This window comes from Pipra filicauda, unplaced genomic scaffold, assembly GCF_003945595.2.
Source record: "Pipra filicauda isolate LSUMZ 115617 unplaced genomic scaffold, ASM394559v2 scaffold43_size3849885_pilon, whole genome shotgun sequence".
Taxonomy (NCBI): domain Eukaryota; kingdom Metazoa; phylum Chordata; class Aves; order Passeriformes; family Pipridae; genus Pipra; species Pipra filicauda.
In genome coordinates, this window is record NW_024104576.1 from 1,415,289 (window position 1) to 1,434,561 (window position 19,273).

At 40.6% G+C, this 19,273-nt stretch overlaps 1 protein-coding gene across 1 annotated transcript in view; it reads left to right on the plus strand.

The window, feature by feature from the left end:
• The first annotated feature begins 448 nt into the window (after positions 1–448).
• SLC2A9 (solute carrier family 2 member 9) overlaps positions 449–19,273 on the plus strand; it is an 85,389-nt gene continuing 66,564 nt past the window's right edge. Inside the window, exons 1-6 of the mRNA XM_027736280.2 lie at positions 449–493; positions 4,876–4,961; positions 10,132–10,230; positions 13,979–14,139; positions 17,129–17,253; positions 18,432–18,577. Coding sequence (XP_027592081.1) covers positions 4,899–4,961; positions 10,132–10,230; positions 13,979–14,139; positions 17,129–17,253; positions 18,432–18,577 — 594 coding nt within the window. The 5' untranslated portion in view covers positions 449–493; positions 4,876–4,898. The remainder of the gene's footprint in view (positions 494–4,875; positions 4,962–10,131; positions 10,231–13,978; positions 14,140–17,128; positions 17,254–18,431; positions 18,578–19,273) is intronic.

The following is a 19,273-nucleotide window of genomic DNA, read 5'->3' on the forward strand; positions in this document are numbered from 1 at the left end:
AAGAAGTCTTCTCACACGCTCGATACTGGTCCGACACATCACTGTTAAAAGCCATTTATAGCACATGGAATGCTGTGGGTGTTCCCCCACCTGGTCACTTGCAGTCAGGTAAAAAACTATATGAATGCAAGTCCTCGCCTTAGGCACTTGCATTTCAAACATTTAATGGTTCCAAAGCTTTTTTACGGTTTGTGGCATCCAAAACAAAGACCCCTTGTATGGTATCACAGCCGTACAAGGCAGTTTGTTTTCTGTTGAGTAGGAAAGACACATTGCATGAATTCCAGCCAGAACGTCATACTATTCTTTGTTTTTACTGTTAATTATTTATTACCTCTGAAAAGGTATAAAAGAGTTAAAGCTGGCTTTACATTTAATGCAGTGATTTAACTGGTCCTATTTCAGAGAAGAAGGCTACTGTAGCAACTCTGAAGAGGGCTGCTTCTACACTGCACTGAACATCACTGGAAGTGAAGAATACTTCAGATAAGTGGTGAGTAGTGCCTAGCAGTTGGACTTTCTACTTTGCAGCAGATTTGGCAGTGTTCTCAAGGGGTTGACTTGGGGAGGGAGGGGGAATAGATTTATCTTGGTATAAACCAATGTTGTGAAATTTATAAACAACTAATTTCCTGTACTAGTCAAGTACTCAGCTTCTATATAAGCATTCATTAACTCTGAAATCTGTCTTCCTCTCCTGGTTAATAGATTTCTGTGGAAAATAGCTTTAATTTTTCTGACAATCTGTAGAAGAAAATCCACCACAAAACAACAACCCACAGCGAAACACTTCACCTTAAAATAGAGATTCAATCCTTCCACCTCTCAGTATAACAGATAAGATTGTGACCTGTATGAAATATTGAAATCCAGATAAATTGATTCATCATCTTTTAAAGACACTCTAGGACTGATACTACAGATACAGGAAAAAAAGGAGACGTATATCTTTTACCACTATGTCAACTGATTATTTATAAAAATAGGTATTTCTGGAAGCCAGGGTGTCTACAGTATTTGAGAATAACTTTTGCTAAGTAGTTCAGTACCATAGTAATACTCTGTGTCAAATTAAAGTCATGCCCCACCTGACTCCCTCAACAGTGTCTCCCTCAACAGTATTTTAATATTAGGGTTGTTAGACATTTTCCATAAACAGTATAAGCATTGACTTGCACATTCTCACTTGCATCAGAATAGATCTAGCTTAATAAAACTACTTGAGAAGAAAATAATCCTTTCAGTTCTTAATGGATTTCCAGTGCACCTATTTTAACCAGATAGTTATTTCACTTATGAGGATCTAATATACACAAACTTTTCTGCTCCAGGGGACAGAGAAATATGAAATATGTTCTTCACATTGGATGCTCTAATTAATGTTTTTATTCATTGATGCTGGATTTCTTCTGTGTGCATGTGTATGTGTGATTTACAGTACCAGGGAGAGGAGCACATTCATTGCAGTACAGACTAGTGACAGAAATATCTAACTTGAAACATAGGCAAGTCCTCAGCTTAAGTCTGTTATACTGCAAGGACATCTTTTTTGAAAGGCAAGAGTGCTCAGCCATAGAAAATTTTTGGCTATAGCTGCGTAGAAAAATGTTAGCAGCACACCAGCTATGGCATAGGAGTGCGATCCAAAACTCTTGTTCTCCATCCTCTGTTACTAGAGGTTTAGTGTTGAATCAAAAAGAAAAATAAAGTAAAATGTCTTTTGAAACATATACTTATTTCTAGTGCAAAGCATAGCAAACAAAAAAGTAATCAAGTTGGGCAATTTTGCTTTCCCAAAAGCAAAAATTATTACATGTCAGTCTATCGTAGACAATAGGACTTACTGAGCGTGTTTTGGTTATTTTTCACCAACACATTTTCCAAAGTTTTGCAATTCATACCCCACTGTGATGTTATCCCTCTTAGTGCATCCTCCTCTTGCTTTTAAAAGAAACCAAACTATTCTGTGCTACATCTGAAATAGGTGTACCCTGAGGGGTGCAAGCAGTCCCTTATCCTCCCTGAGAGATTGTGCTAGTTTATAATTACAATTTTATCAGGTGGAGGCTGCTCTTCCCACTTCCACATTTTCCCTGTCCATAGTAGTGCAATGTTGACACAGACATTATCTTTCTCTAGAGGTAGTATAAGTTTGCACTTGGGAGACAGATAGGGAAGCTGTGCATGCCCACCATGAGGAATTTGTGATAAAAGAACCTTTTACATCACAGATAAACTGCCTGAATCTTGTTTGTGCTGTACTTTGGTTGGAGTGACTGAGGCCTTCTTGTAAGTTCACACTCATCTGATCAAGATGGCAAATGGACCTTCACTGACTACTGGCCCAAACAATGCCTTATGCTCAGACTGGACAACAATAAATAATCTAGTCCAGGTCTTATACGCTTCTTAGTTTGGTTTAGGTTTGGAGGGTTTTTTGAACAACTGTATCTTTTAACTCAGGTTTTCCAAGGTGATCAACTCCTTGGTGATTTCATCATAACAAATATGGCTATTTAAAATATGCTCCCCTTGCATATTCGCTTTTTGTGAACAGGACAGCTTTCCAACAGCTTTTGTTTTTCCTGACTTGCAGTCAGTAAATTAAAGCCGGATGTTCAGTAAAAGTTCAGAACCAAACCTGGATTACAGTATGCTTATTCATACCTCTCTCAAGTCATTTTGCTGTGCCAGTCATAATGATCCCTTTCCATGAAGTGCTGAACCATCCTTGCCAAGGCTAACAATTCGTAGGACTCAGTTGTACTGCATGTCCTACCAATGAACTCAGCCTATATATTGCTAAATAAACTACTGGATAAGTAGATAAGCAAACTGTAGCTGAAATGGAAGATGTCCCCTGGACTAACATAAATGAGCCTTTCCTGATTTGTGGGTCACCTCCTGATTAACTGTACAAACTATGGAGCACACAAATCTAATTTGCTCTGACAAAGAACAAATAATGAATTAATATTTCTGGATCAACAACTTAAGCAACTTACCTGGTATTAGCAATATGAACTTCAGGGAAAAAGAATACATTTTTCCACACTATCTGTTAAAATTTTTCAGTGAATGTTTAACAGCAGCAGCAGAGCAAATTTCAGCCTTTTGTTCCCCTAAGTGTATCATCACTTCCTTAGATTTTGTCAAACATTTCAGTCTGAAGATCAAGTTTCTGCTTTCTGTAATCACATCTCTCTTCCCTGCACACACGTCAACAGAATGCAAAAATAACCTTGACAAATCCATGCAGGATTTCAGTGATTTCTACTCCCTCCCCAGTCCAGATGTCCTTTTTTTTTTTTTTTTTTGCATGATGTAGAATGTCTGTTCTGGATGCGGGAACAGTCCTTTTGCTACAATCAAGTGTAGCAATATGTTCAAAGAGTGAAACAAGGGTTACCTGAAATACAGAAGGGATAGTTCAGTCTGAACAGTTCCACTGTTAGCAATTAAACTTTCTAGTCACAACAGACATATCTTAAAATGTTTTAAAGATGTTCTGAGAAGATTCAGTCATATAAAAATAAATGCAGAGGGAAGACAGACACAAGTTATCCCTGCTAGTGGCTTAGCTGTGAGGCTATATCTCTCTAGATGTTTAACAGACTGTTTCATACTGAGCCTGTGTTGTTTCTGTTTCAGAGCTATGCCCCACATACTTTGTCTTGTCAGCTCTTAAATTCCAGTTTGATGATGCTTTGTTTGTGCTCCATCAGAACCTTCATTAATTTAATTATCTACATTGTCTGTGTATGAAATCTGTATAGGATGTGGGAGGTTCATTGAACAGGTCTTGATATTATTTGCTTGTTAAATGTGGCAAGAGACAGGTGACCTGTTTGATGATGAGACTAAGCATCTTTCCTATTAAGTGAAATACATTTGACTTGAAACCTATTTTTGAATAATTTAACAGGAATTGACTAAGGCCCTTTGCAGTAGAGAGAAAGGAATTTTTTGTTCATTGCACTGTACTGGTAGGTAGAGAGGTAAGAAGGCAACTTTTCCAGCTTTGGCGCATATAGGATGCTGTCACATCTCTAGTTTCTCTTACTTAAAAGCTCAGCCTGATTTCTTGGAACCACCAGATATAATGGCCCCAGTACTTCCAATGTCTCACAGGAGTACTGCCAATGGCAGTACTCCTATGCCACAGGATTTCATGTGAAAAACCTCCTGTATGTGTGATGGCCTCAACACAATTTCCACTCCTATGCGCTGTTTCGCTAAACTGCCTGTTACTCCCCATGTGCCATAGCTCACTGTCTTATAGAAACTTGTCTACAAGGAAGACAACTTGCATTCAGGACTGGATCTATTATTATCATAATGGCCACGTAAGCAAAAATCTTGAAATGTGCTGTCACCCCAGCACTTGAAGCAGAAGAACCCAATAATCCATACTCCAAATAAATTGAACAAACTGGCAGACTGCCCAAGGTCATACAATGAAGCACCGTGTAAATATCATATCCTCTCTGAAACACCAGAAATCAGTTTAGTTTCTTAATAAATTAAGATTAAAATATCCTTTAATACTATTAAAGGACATAGGGTGATGTTCCAGCAAGAATTTTCTTGACAGAGCAATACGTAAAAGGACATCTCCTTTGCAAAATATGTTCAGGCAATGACCCAGCTAGTATAAGGTCTCATCATAATTAGAATCACACCACCGATTAATCCAAACATCTGAACTGGAACTCAGCCATAACAATGTTCCACCTGACTGACTAAACTTCTTTTGCAGTTGCAGTGGGTCTGATGCTCCTGTCCTAGTAGAGACAGCATGTCTACTGAAGAGCCTGATACTGTTGCTTTTTCCCCTATTAAACAGTAGCACAACTTCTCCTTTTTTTCCCTCAGCTATTACCTAGCAAAGTAACAGGATGGAGAACAAACAGCAAAGCAACGGTGTGATGAAAGAAAACAAGGAGGTGAAGAAAAAAGTGGTGAGTGAATTCATCAAATCTTCTGTCAAAACATTTGTTTGCTATTTGGGGACTGGAGGTAGAAAATAACTATTTGGAACCCGTATGAATACTTTGTGGGTTTGGGGTTTTTTTAGGTGTATAGAGGGTAGCATATGTTTAGCTTCTGTAACTTACCAAAAGTGATTGTAAAAGGTCAAAAATGGTGTGTTAAGGTAAGAAATTATGTATGTGTATTAATCACATGCATATTATTTCTATTTGAGTATGAATTGAATTACTTACACTGTGCTATTTAGAACGAAACTAAACAAAACACAGGTGTCTGATTCATCTCAAATGCACTCCATGTGTTCTAGAGGCTTGATTCTCCTAACTTTAGTCTTTTACTGCTTACGACCATTCAAAGAGATTATAAGTGATGTCTGGATCATCTATCAATATGTACAATTATTTTACATGTTAATGAGTAGCATTCTATTCTATTCTGGCTTTCTATTCATACACCTCTCAGTTTTATCTGAGCAAACGACACTTCAAAGTTGCTGCATCATAAACTTCTTCCAAACCTGCAGTGCTCTGTGGCAGTACATATTATGCCTATGTAGCACGTCAAAAGTGGAAACAGCTCAGATTTGCACCAATATTAACTGCAGTCATCTGGGAACAGTTCCCAGATGCACTTAATACTCATCATTGCCAACTATAAGGTGCTGTTTAACTCTTAGCAGTTCAAAATCCCCATGTTTGCAAATAGGTACCTTCAAACATTATCTTCTAAATAGTTTGTACCTATCTAAACAGGTACCTTCAAGCTTTTATCTTCCCCAGGTAACATGTCTAATCCCCTTCTGTTACACAGCAGTAGCGTGGCGTGTCAGTTCTAAACCTCCTACGGCTGTGGAAGCATCCCTAACATCTTAATTGGCTACAAACCTTTTGGTATCCTCACTTCTCACCCTCGGCAACACGGGAAAACGCTTCCCCGCATCACTCTAGTGTCTTGCTTACAGAAGGGTCGCCCAGGTCTCCAGTACGGACCACGGCACGGGTCCGCCCTGCCAGCCGTGGTTCCTCAGCCCCGGTGCCACTCGGCGGGGGCGCCGTGATGGACACCGAGTTGTGACAAATGTCGCGACCCCTTGCCCGCCTGGGCTGCTGGGTAAATCCCTGCTGAGGGATGGGGCCAGCCGGAAAGCCAGAGGCGGGTTGTGTGCGCTTGAGTTACATGCGAGTTCGCGGAGGAGCGCTCTCGGGCTCTTCCATCCCTCGAGCCCTGCGCCGGCACCGACTCTCTCCCCTTCCCGCTGCAAAGCCGGGGACAGGGCCGCCCCCCCGGGCACCCCCGAGCCCAGGCGCGTTCCCCCCGCCCCGCCGCCGCCTCCCGCGGCCGCGCCCCCGTGCCCCGCGCTGCCTGCGGGAGATGCGCGGCCGCTGCGCGCCGGCGGTGGCGGCGGAATGGCCGGAGCGGCGGGGCCCGAGGGCGACACGCTGGTGGCGCGGGGACCGGGGGGCGGGGGCGGCCGCGCCCGCGGAAGCGTAAGTAGCGCGGGGCGGCTTTTCCGCGCTGCGGGAATGCCCGCTGCCCTTCCAGCGAAGCGGGAGCGAGCCCGGCGGCGCGGGCGAGGGAGCTCGGCGTGCGCTGCCCGCGCCTTGGGGACGATTAGCGGGAGAAGGGTTGATTCCGACCCTCTCCGGCGCGGTGCGGAGGGAGGGACCTTTGGCTGGTGCGCGGTGGCTGCGGGAGCTGGAGTAAGAGCCCGGAGCTCCCCCGGGAGCCGGGCGGAGCTCAAGTTGCACAGCGGCGACGCCGAGCCCTTCCCCGCTTGGAAAGTTTTTGGTGCCGATGCAGGGGAGGCCAGCGGCGGGCAGAGCTAAAAATACCGCGGCCGGGACCCAGAGGACGGGCGGAGGGCAGCGACCGGGCCGGGGTGCTCCGGCCGGGGAGCGCAGCCGCCGCCGCGGGGGAAGTGGCGGCAGCAGAGCAAGGCGAGGGCACCGCTGCTGCTTCCCCGATGTTTCCCAAGACCACCCGTATGGGCAAGTCCTTAGGGCAAGGGCAGACCCGGGCAGAGAGGGCTGCAGGGTTTCCCTTTTTCTCCCGCAGCCCCGAGGGCAGAGCAGCCGAAGGGCGCCGGGTCCACGGGCACCTGCCGGGAGAGCCAGCCTTCCGCGATGCGTAACGGGACCCGGGTCCCGTTAAGGGTATCTGGTAAGATTCTCAGGAGTCCAGCTTCCCTGTATGCGTAGAAAGTCTTAGTAATAGCTGTTTAAAAAATTAAAGCTTCCTTATGCATGTGTGCAATGTCTACTGCTAACGGTTGTTTAATTTTAGTCTGAGAAGGGGGCTGTGACTGACCAACCAAAGTACAGTACTCTAAACTGTGTTTTGAAAACTGAAGTGAAAACTGAAATGCAAACTGTCATGCATTTAAAAACAAACAAACAAACAAAAAACCCAAAACAATTTGAGACCCACGGTAGCCAGCACAAATACTACACTGACCAAGAACTAGAGTTGAGAAAAGCACCTTGAGAGCACAGTGCCTTGGGAATTGCGATTAAACCAAAAATGTGGGCTTTCACAAGTAAGCAGTCCTCGGTTACCTGGAAGTCTTTGCTATGAACTGTCATGCAGTGTTCCTGACTGAACATTTATTCCTGTGGTGACGGTCACACCTATGTGCCCTTTGGCTGACGGCAGGGACGCATAAGCACATGCATGGCTGTGAAGCCAAGGAACACCTGTGAAGGAGGCGTGGTTGCCTTCTTGTTTCCTGGCAATTGTAAAAGACATTGTGGGTTGTTTTTTTTCTTTCCTTTTTTTTAATGTTGCCACAGGGTTAATATTTTTTTGAGCAACAATTTTTTTTTCTATTTTGCATTCTTGCTTCATTGTGCTTTCACCTTTATCTGGAGTTGCTGAAACCTGAGCAAATATTTAAAATAGTGAATGAAGAGACAGGTCATGGAGAAGTTGAAGTTCATGTTCCAAGCTCCAAAACCTCTGAATAGAGTGAGTCTGAGGTTTTCTGCAGCAGGCAGTATACTTAAAAAATTCATGGTATTGAAGTAGGTTCTAAACCCAGCTATTCGAAATACTTGAAAATATTATGAATGTGGGGTTTTCTAAGCACTTCTGTGATTTGCCTTGCATTATCTTCCACTTAGCCTTATGTGCATATAATTTGCCTGTGCTAAAAGGCTTAAGCATTCATTGGAATTTTTAATAAACCCAAGGCTATATGTTCCAAATCATTTTACTTGCAGGATTTTTCTGATGGTCTAATGTTGTTGGAGTAGAGCCCTTTAGAAATATTGCATCAAGATTACTTGTGAACTCATGCTTATCATTTGTGAACCCTTCAGGAGCAGCCTGGTAGACCACCAGGAATTTTCCCCAATGAATCATTCAGAGTAGTAGCAATTTCTCCTAAGTCTAGGAATGCTTGTGCATAGTAGAGAAATAATAAGCACCTAATATGAGGTGTTGTAACCAGAAGTTAATAAAGCCTTATGTCAAAGTTTCTACATTTTGTTACCAAAGTAATGGCACAAAGCTCTGTGTGTGTGTGTGGCACAGTCATTTTAAGCTGGCTAATAATAAGAAATTGTATTTGTCTTGTATAGTGATCTCAGCAGGATATATTTCTTACACTAGGCTTTTCTCCCCCTGCACACTTCCTCCTGACCTGACCAAAACCAGGCTGGTTAATGAACTGTGTAATCTCTTAAAAGGTTCTCACATCATGTGGAAGAAGTTAAAAACACTCCACTGTCCTACAGGGTACATTTTGAGCCCTCTGGAGTGGTAGCTATGAGTGTGGCAGATCCCATGTGTGCCAGGTTGTACTCTGTAGTCCCTGCCTGACCACATGGGTACCTCAGTCCTTCTTCTCAGGTCGCAGTGAGTCCCCGCTGACTGTGGAACGTGAGCTCTGGCACATTCTAACAGCCACTTGCCCTGTTGTGCCTATGAGGCTGGTGGAGCTCGTTCCAGTCTACTGTCACTGCTACTATGCCATGTGCTAGCTACATGAATGTTTTCTAAAGTGAACATACAGCTTTGTGCAGTTGACAGAATGCATTGATTCATTAACCTGTTGTGAGTGATATAACTGAACCTGAGTTTCTCAAGCCTGCTTAAGCAGGTCTGTCTCCTTTTGAAAGGGTTGAAGCTTCAGTGAGTGAGGAAGCTGGGCATAACTGACAGTGAGCTGTGCTTGAAATTCTAGATTCTTATCACAGTTGTTTTTTTTTAATTGAAAACACATTGAAAAGCCATCCATTTTAACATATTCAAAGTTATCCTTCATGATCTACAAAACTACATTTGAAACTGACCAGCCACCAAAACACTGACTTTAATGTCTCCTGGGACTGGCTGGCAGGGGTCTCTTCTGCCACTGTCTGTAATCCAGCAGGAGAACTGAGTGGCAGAAAGTAACACTGGGGTAGGTGGAAAGGACCCTGAAATGCAAAATCTCTCAGATCAAAGCAGTTCTACCTTTTATACTACAGCTGATGCGGAAAAAGAAATTGTTTGCAGAGGTTGGTTGAAACAGTATGAGGAGGATGAAGGGAGGATGCCTGAGAAGGGGGAGGTACAAGTGTGTCATTAGCAAAAAAGGGTAAATGCATTTCCGCTGGAGAGCATGTGTGGCAGCAAATTACTGTAGGAAACTTGCATTTGGGTTACAAAACCTAGTTTGTAGGCATCATTTTAAATTTTTTTTGGTCACAATTTCATCCTTGTGGGATTGGGAGGCACACCATCTCATGAGTCTTCACCCAAGCCAGGTCTACCCACAGTCCTACTGTATCCCATATACACTACTCCTTGCTTTGCTGTGTTAGTGAAATATTGTCAACAATTTCCTTTGCTGAGATTATGCTTCTGCAGCATTTTACTTTTAATGGTGGGGGCTAGTAGGATGCTTGCAGCAAAACTCTGTAAGGTTGAAAGAAGTTCAAATGTTCACTTATGCCTTGGTAGATGTTAACTGAGATGCTGTCACTTCAAATTTACTGTTTCTCAGATTGAGAAAGGAGAACTGTTTCAGGCCATTATTCTGCAGCAAGGACATCTGCCTGCAGGAACTATGCAAGATAGCAGAAGGAGTGTTTAAAACCTGAGGTACATTAATTTAAGATATGCTAACAGTGACTGCATCTTTTCTTTGTCTTTCAGAATTGGTCTGGGAGTCTCATTTTAGCCTCTTTAACCGGTGCTTTTGGGTCATCTTTTCTTTATGGTTACAATCTCTCGGTGGTGAATGCTCCTGCAGTGGTAAGTGACTGACAAAAATGGAATTTAATATCAGTAGAGGGCAGCCTTGTCCAGCTATTGCACACTCTTCAGTATCCTGCCTTTATAGTCCTCCTGATTACACAGTAGAAAAAGATTACATCTCATACAATAACTTTCCTTTGCCTGAAACCTTCCTGCTCTCCATGAGGTTTTCACATAAATCCAGTAGCTATCAGGAATCTAAATGCCACTGTTGTGGTGCATGGGTGCACGTGGTTTGCTTCTCATTCTCCCCAAGCCCAGACGAATACTAAATCTCCTTGCACACTTTTGTATGATAAAGTATTTTTAATATCTGCCTAATAGGTATTTGGTAGCTGTATGCACATGTTCAGCAACTTCTGTTCACATGGTTCAGTTCTAGAGGGTTGCACAACGTGTCATTCCCATTGATTAATATTAAAAATAATGCCTCTGGCTTCCCCTTAAATAATAGGCCTCCTCTCCTGCATTATGTGGTGATGTCTTGTTTGGTTCTGGATTCAAAACTGCTGGGTTGACCATCTGCTGGCTGCAATATGTGGGATAGATTTGATGAATAGAGTACTGTGGAGTCATTAGGCAAAACTTGTGGTGATTTCATTAAAATATCAGTTATCACAAACAATCTTAGCCCCAGGCTTTGTCAACAGTTTTAAGAACAACTTTGACCCGTAGGGTTATAGATGTCAAACCGGGTATATTTATATAAAATGAATTATTTATTATGACAAATGATCAGACAAAAGATCTTAATCAGAACTATTTACAACACCATAGAAAAGCTAAAACTATTAGTAGTGTATAGTATAGTGCAACTATATCAAAGCAATTATCTCAAAGCAATTAGATTAAATCTAGCAAAAAGAAGTAATTATTTAATTAATGTAACAGCTCAACAATGCCTGTGGGCAGATCTCTTTCTCTTAACCTCAAGGAGTATCCTTGAATGGGTGTCCCCACTTCTAGGGAGCATCTCCACACACTCCAGGAAGAGTATGTTAGAAGAACCTGCCATATGAAAGTGGACTGGACTTTTATGGTATAAAGTGGTTGACTGTCAGTCTCATGTCTCCAGGTCAGCTTAGCATCTTATCTGTCATATCTTTGCCTCACTACCAGTATGTTGGTTTGGGGTTGATGAGCCAGACTGGTTTTGGCATAATTCAATACCAAAAGCAGCACCTGGGCCCCCTCTCAACCCACCACTGACAGATTTGCAAATAGGGCATTTTCCTGTTGAGTTGCTTGACCTCATTCCAGGATGAAGAGCCCTGCTACAGGGGGAAGTTAATTTAAGACTGGAAAGTTGAAGAACTATTTGTAAATTTTTGTGTCCATTTTCTTTTGATGTTGCAAATTGTGTCAGCTCATCAAACTCCAGAAAAATACTCCTGTAGTTCTCACTGGGTTTTGCTACTCCTGTAGTTCTCGCTGAGCTTTACCTCACGTCATCTTATAAGGTAGAGTTAATCCAATTTCCTGATCGCTGAAAGGGGGAAATAAACTGTACAAACTCCGCTCAGAGCTGACATTGCATCCAACTCAGTTCCCTGTTGTTCTGTGGGAAAGAGCAGCGGCCCATTGCAGGTATGATTCCCGAGAAACCCAGAATTAGAAGTGTCCATGGGCTTGTTCAAAGAGCTACCATAATTTATTAAATTATGGGAGCATTTGGCAGTAGGAAGACAAAAGATTTAATTGCATATGAGTTGAAGCTGTGTTTTTCTGAGCAGAATTTCTGCAGTTCATTTCATGGACCGATTGTAGGCAAGGCCTGTGAAACAAAGATGTGCTTTGTGCTCTATGCAAGGAAGCAAAGCCTCTGCTACTTTCTGATTTGCACTTGCCCTCTTCCTGGGGAGGGCTGCAGTTCTGAATTCCTAATGCAAAAATGTACAGCCTGCTGTGTCAGCCAGTTCAGTAGTGGTCACTGTGTGTAAGTGACCTTTGTAACTATGCGTAAGACAAGGAAAATATTTCCCTTATATCTAAAATGTACTTATATCTAAAATGTAGATTAATATATATATATATATATATAACTATATATATCCCTTACATTCCTCTTATTTTTCTCACCCTAGCACTACTACTGTAATGGACTGAAGCAGTTGAGAAAATACGATACTGACACTGCATCAGCTACTGTTTCTTGTTGGCTTTGATTAGGGGCTAAAATCCGTGTATACAGGTTTATGACTTCAACATTATTGAGACACCTGATCAAAATCCCAAAGGAGCCTTTCCATAGAATTAAATGGATTAAAATCCAGTGGATTTGTTAGATCAGATTTGTTTTGTTTCATGTTCTTCCCCTCAAAACCTCTATGTGTTACTAGCTTCCAATTTATTGGCAATGGGAATCCAAACACAGGTGCTGTACATGTCAGAGCATCTGTATGTTACTATTGAGTGTTGTAGTTTGTACTTTCTTTTCTTGAATATTTCCAGTTATTTATGTCTCCTTGTAAATAACAAAGCTATGATGAGAAAATTAGTCATAACACAGGGGGAGAATAAATTGCATACTATTTTGAACCATTATCATTAGCAAGAAATGCTAATAGTGTTGTAAAAGGGCTTTCTCTCAGTATTCATTACTATCAGTAATTAACTTCAAATAAACAAGATCTCTGAATCTAAATATAATCTGAGTATTGGTGTTAAAGAGATAAGATGTACTACTTGATTTACTGGCAGATTCATTTGGAAGCTTACTGTGAGATTCTTATAAATAGACAAAGCATCAAATTGACTTTTTTCCTTTTCTTTTTTTTTTTTTTTTAAAGTGTTTTTTTTTCTCTCTGTTTAGAAACACATAAGATAGCTTTGGAGAAATATCCATGTCCACCTTTTAATTCAAGGCACAAGAGGTCTACTAGAAACTTGATAGAAGGAAGACAGAAAGTTGTATGTTTTTACCTCCACCTTTCTTAGGTACCTTGCAGATGGAGAGGTGGTGATTCAAATTAACTGAAGTCCTCAAATCAAATATTCTGTGTGTCCAAGGCTAAACTAAAGTTTGAAATTCCTAGTTTGAATGGGGAAAATGTTGTGGCTTATATTGCTGAGTCCTGTTCCAGGATACTTTAGGAGCTATTACACGCTGAAGGAAATCTGAGAAGAAACTGGGGAAAAGAGCCAAGATTGAATTTTGTGATACTGTAGAGCTTGTTGGGAAGCGGTGACAGAGAACAGGTGAGAGCTTTTCACAAGCATGCTGTGTCCTGCTGTAGTGACTGCAGCTGCCTGGTGCTGTATCCTCGTCAGAGCACCAGGCACAATGGTCCTTGATTTTGAAATGGGAGCAGCATAAAAATGAGGAAGTCTGACTAACAAGAAAGTAAACAGGCAATGTCTCTGCAGACAATACAGAGAAGTTGTTAGAAAGCATCCTTCAAAAACCTGCAGTTGTGCTCATGTGAGGAAAGCAAAAAAAGAGTATAAACTCTATTACACTGAAGGCTAAAAAGTGAGATGGTCCTGGACATTCGTGTCTACCGTTTCCCTACCTTTTTTGGGACCGCCATGCAGTTATACGTATGGATGTTTTAATTGATTCAGTTTTATTGCAGTTGCATCTAGAATTGAGAGTCCATTTTTTGGAGGAGGGCAAAGGTGATTGCTGCAAGCAAGCTATTGGGCTGATTTTTTTTGTTTTTCTAATTCTGTTTCCCTCAGTTGCATTCCTAATGTGTGATTTTTTTTTTTTTACATGTATTAATTACCATTTATTTTCTTTCAGTATATCAAGAAGTTTTACAATGAAACTTGGCAGAGCAGATACGGCTTCTCAGTGAATGAAAGCACGCTGACGCTGCTCTGGTCTGTAACCGTTTCTATTTTTGCCATTGGTGGCCTTGTGGGTGCCATTATTGTTACCCCAATTGTGAAGTTCTTCGGACGGTAAGTGACTGCAAAACTTGTGTTTTCTAAAGCAGTTTCTCACTTAGTCTCTCTATAAGGCTTTACTTTTATTTTTGAAAAGCACCCTCTTCACCAGAATACGAATTAAAGTATCTTTAAATCATGAAAGCTCATTTCTGAGAGATATGAATTTCCAAGAGTGAAATTGGTACCTTTCTCTCTGGCCTTACTGTGTATCATTTAAGTCAAAGAAGCCATTTGCTCTGAACTGACAGTGGGTTGAGATGTCAAGGAGGTTGCATTGTCAGGAATGTGAAAGGAAAATACTGTAAAATAGAAAAGATGTCACAAAGGACTGGCAGATTCTTGTTTCATGAGTCTGCTGAGTACCTTACTGTAAACAAACAAAGCCATCAATATATCTCATTTGCTTCTTAACAATATCTGTTGTCATATAGTAATGAAAATTTGCACATTTTTCCTTCCTTATGTCAATTTAAAATAGAGTTTGAAGAACTGAACTAGGATGAAGTTCATGTTTGGTCTTTGCCAAGCTTGGGGATACTGTCCCTGCTCTATACAATGCAGTATTTGACCAAGTCTTGACCACAAAGAATATGAGTATTTTAGGAATGTTTGTGCTGGTGTGTGTTTGCATTTTTGCTGCAGGTACTGACTAGATATTTCTGTCAAATTTTTGTTTCATACAGTCTTCCAAAGAGAATTTTAAAGGTAATTCATTAATTACCTATAGTTAGAAGAGCATGAAAAAACCCTTCCACTGTAGTATTCATCATAACTGCTCATTTGGATTTCCTTAATTGCAAATTCTATATAATTTGATATTTTTTTGTCAGTTAAATCACAGGAGAACATCATCATGGAGGCTTAAATACAAGCATTAGCTTCCACTGTTCTTACTTTTGTGTTTTACACTTTGACTGTTTCTGTACACTTTGACCGGTTGTACTCTCCTAGGTCTCTTTGGCATTCTCCCAACTCTTCCATATCCCATTTTTCACCTCAAAGAGTATATTTTCAAGCTCTTCCATTTCATGCTTACAGCAAGTCAGTATTCTCTGCTGTTATCCATTCTTCATTAATTTATTCTGTCACTTCACCATCTGATTTTCAATTTTTAAATATTTTTCATAGGCACATTATTTCTTTTCTTTAGTTTTTCAACTTCTTCTGCCAAATCATCAATTTGGCTTTTACACACTTGTGTAATATATAAAACTATGCTTGATTAAGACAGATTAATTCCCAGAATATTGCTGAGTCTGCATTAAAATAAAGTGAAGTAAAAAATTAGTTCAAAGAAGGCTTGAGTTTTCAGTGAAGAGTAGAACAGCTTTGCATGCAGTTTGTTAAAGTGGTGGCTGATCTCTGTCGTAGATACACCACTTCAATTGGAGCTGGTTGTGTTTCCAGGGCAGACCTTTACACTTGCAGATTCTGCCCCTGTTTATTATGTTTATCTCCATTAAGCCATGAAAACAGCTCTGTTATAGATATGGTGTATGAATGCTACAGTACAGATGGCAAAGGGTTGTGTGGATAAAGGCTACTCACCAAACAGTGGTTCTTAAGTTTGCTGTTCACACTGCAGTGTGTTTTTCTGGTCTAGGAACTCGGACTGATGTATCATTATAGTAATTGAGGAGCATATTGTGAAATGTTGACAGAACAATAAAATACTCTGCTGTTAAGTTACTCAAGTGTAGGTTGGAGGGTTGTAAGTATGATGAAGCTGAGCTCCATTTACTCTGACACAGAATAATGAGCTAAGGGGGATCAAAAGCATTACTCAGAAATAATGTATGACTTTAAAAAGAACACTTGAATCACATTGCTGTAAGGTTAATAACATAATTTCCAAATTACTGGATTCCTAGTCCCCACCTACTTCAAGAGAGATATAGAGTAGTTTTTTGAAAGGGAACCTTCACACACATAAGCTTAAGTCCCCTGTGTCTTTGACGCTTCACAATTTAAATTCTCTTCTTCTAATGAAGAGCAGCTGCTGTTGTGTATCCTGAACACCCAGAGCAACATGCTCAAGGGATTGCTTAGGCCGCTGCTAGGGAGCCACATTCCCAAGCTGAGCATCACTCCAGGTCCCTCTCCTTCCTTTTTGTGCCACAGCAGGTCACACTCAGTGCCTTCAGTGAGAGAACAGGCAGTGCAAGGAGTCAGGGTCAATGTGTAACAACTTCTTTGTGCCATTCCTTTCTTCTCACTCCTCCTGTTTTTAAAATTTTAAAGTATATTTTTATGATTTAAAAATTTTTTTAACAAAGTAATAATTTTCCGTAGAGAATATTTCTTTTATTTGAAAAATATTTTTAATTTTTTATTTAACCATTATAGAATTATTTAAATTTAAAAGTGGGAAAGAAATATGTAAATCTGTATTTTGGTTAATTTGAACAATTTTTAGAGAAGGGTTGAGTTTTACGACTCATGTGAACCCAAGTGTTTTTTCTAACTCGACAGGTAGGAGGTAATTTTCCTCAATGTATGTTTTCATTATCATGGATTTAAGGATGAATTATAATGACATAAATATGTCAGTGTTGAGTAGTTCTCAAAGTGTCAAAAAACATATGTAGCATTAAAATGCCTGTAGTTAGATCAGCTTGTTGCTATTTAAAGTATATTCTACAGTTCCTCCATACATCTAGACATCATCTACCCAGAGTACATTTGTTCATGTTTATATTCGTATACAGAATCTTGGGCATGTCACCTGGGTTCTTGGGATGCATAGAGTGGCTAATTACTCTGCTTTTGAAGTACAACTCTTCAGTTAGCTATGATATGTTTTATTTTAAAGCTGTGGTATAGGTTTGAAACTGTATACATTTGGATATGGTGCTGTACTTTGGAACCTCACAACATCTAAGAGGTAGTGTTTGTTAGGAACTTTTTATTCATAAATGTTTAACAGCCTAGTATGCTTGGAATATGACTAGATTTAGCTGCCATGGTGCTGGTTTCTACATAAACTGTCTTTTCCTTTTAGGAAATGTACGTTGCTGCTCAATAATGTGTTTGCAGTGACAGCTGCGTTGTTGATGTCCCTCTCCTTGCTGGCGGGGTCGTTTGAAATGCTCATACTGGGCCGCATTATCATGGGTGTTGATGCAGGTAAACTTTGGTCATGCTCTACATGTCTGAAATGCTTGTGCCATACATAAAATTCCTCCTCTCCCCCAGCTAGAACTTTCTTTACATTGAAGAGGTATTTTAGGGACTAGCTGTAGCCACACTGATTTCACTGGGACAAAACAGCAGACTAAGGGCTGAAGGATCTGATGTTTGGAGAAGACACCGAAATGAAAGCCAGCTACTGTTATCCATCCTGGTTGTTCTCCCACTTTTCCTCTTCCAGCCCTGGTAGATTTTATCTGTCTTCATGCCATGAAAACCCTTTAGCTAGGAGGGTATAGCCTATTTATTAACACTGCTTGTTGCTGTGTGTTTAGAAGTTGTTGGATTCCATGCTAATACCGGCAGGATTAAGGAAGATTTGGTACGTCTTCAGTTGCTCCTAGCAATATAGTCTTCCCAATTTAAAAGTAAACCATTGAGGCACTGCAGCACTAGAATTGTCTTGCAGCTAAAAGTGAGGGTCTCAGCAACTTCTTGGATCACTAGATGTGAAGTTCATGAGTCATTTTGGTGCTGACTGCTAATTTTTGTCTAGGTTACCGCCAAACTACCAAGCTTCTGGAGCTATGTAAATATCGTGATTGTACTAACTAGGATCATGCAGTTGTTTCTTCCTGGCTTTGAGCAGCCACCTCACCCTTATTTTCTACCTACTATGAAGAGTTCATTGCAGGTGTAAGCCTGTATTGAGAGGAATATCTGCTAGTACTGTTTACAGTAAAAATATTTCACCTGACAGTATCTGCTCTATTTGATGGATACATTGGTTTGCGTTTTTTTCCTTACCCACACCAGTGCTAACACGACTTTGTTTGCTTTGGGATGAGCAAATTTAAAACATCAGATCTGTTCTGGTGATTCTCATCTCTGAGTAACCTTTGGTGCTCCTCATCAAATAGCACCTACGCACATTTCTGTAGATCTGTAACAGATAATCAATCCCATGATTATTAATTGGTGTAAGAGTAATTAGACATACAGGGAAGATAATTCATATTGTCTGTGGACAGATATATTTCTGTTCTTTGCATGTTCTTATGCCACTCTAGTGAGCAGATTAGTGCTCAGACTCCTTCCAGTAGACATTTTTTTCATACCTGGCATAATGAATAGAAGTTTTGACTTAATATATGGGGGTTTTTCTTCTTTTGTAGGAATTTCCTTAAGTGCCCTTCCCATGTATTTGAATGAAATATCTCCTAAGGAAATCCGTGGTTCATTGGGTCAGGTCACAGCAATTTTCATCTGCATTGGCGTTTTCACTGGTCAAGTTTTGGGGCTGCCAGAAATATTTGGGCAAGTAAGTACTTAACACATCTTTTCTGTCAAAGAACACAAGTGTGCTTTAAGTGTCATATTTTTTGTATTTTGACTGAGTTCTTTACAAAAGTGGAAAATAGAAACAATGGGGTTTTTTGTTTTGAAGCACTTTGAGAAGTGGTTTCCTCCATGTGTACATATGACTAAGTTTGGTAGATGTGGTCAGCAGTTTTAACAGTTTGAGCGGCTTGTGTGTGTCCATGTGCAGGTCCCCCTCCTCCCCTTTCTTGATGTACATTTATTTTTGATGGTTTACAGTTTCTTTGAGTATCAGGGAAATGCTTAATAGCTTTTACATTTTTGATTTGTGATTTTTCAGTGTGAGATAGAACTGAAAAAGACTTGGTTAGAGTTCATATGAGAACGTGAATAGGAAGACCCTTGCTTAGTGATTAGAGTGTTCCTTTTAATGCACTCTTTCTTTTAGATTATGAGGTGGAAAAGCAGAGCTAATATATACCTTTATGGAAAGATTATCTCTTCAGTTAATAGGTTGTCTTGCTGTCATAGACTGAGATTAACTTGGTGACCACTGGATGTCATCATTGCTCTAAATAAATGAACTCGAGGTTGGTTATGGCTGGTGCTTGGAAATACAGAATCACAGAATTGTTAGAAGGAACCAGAGTGGGTCATCTGATCCAACCAGATACTTTCCTTTCAGAGGTGAATCTTC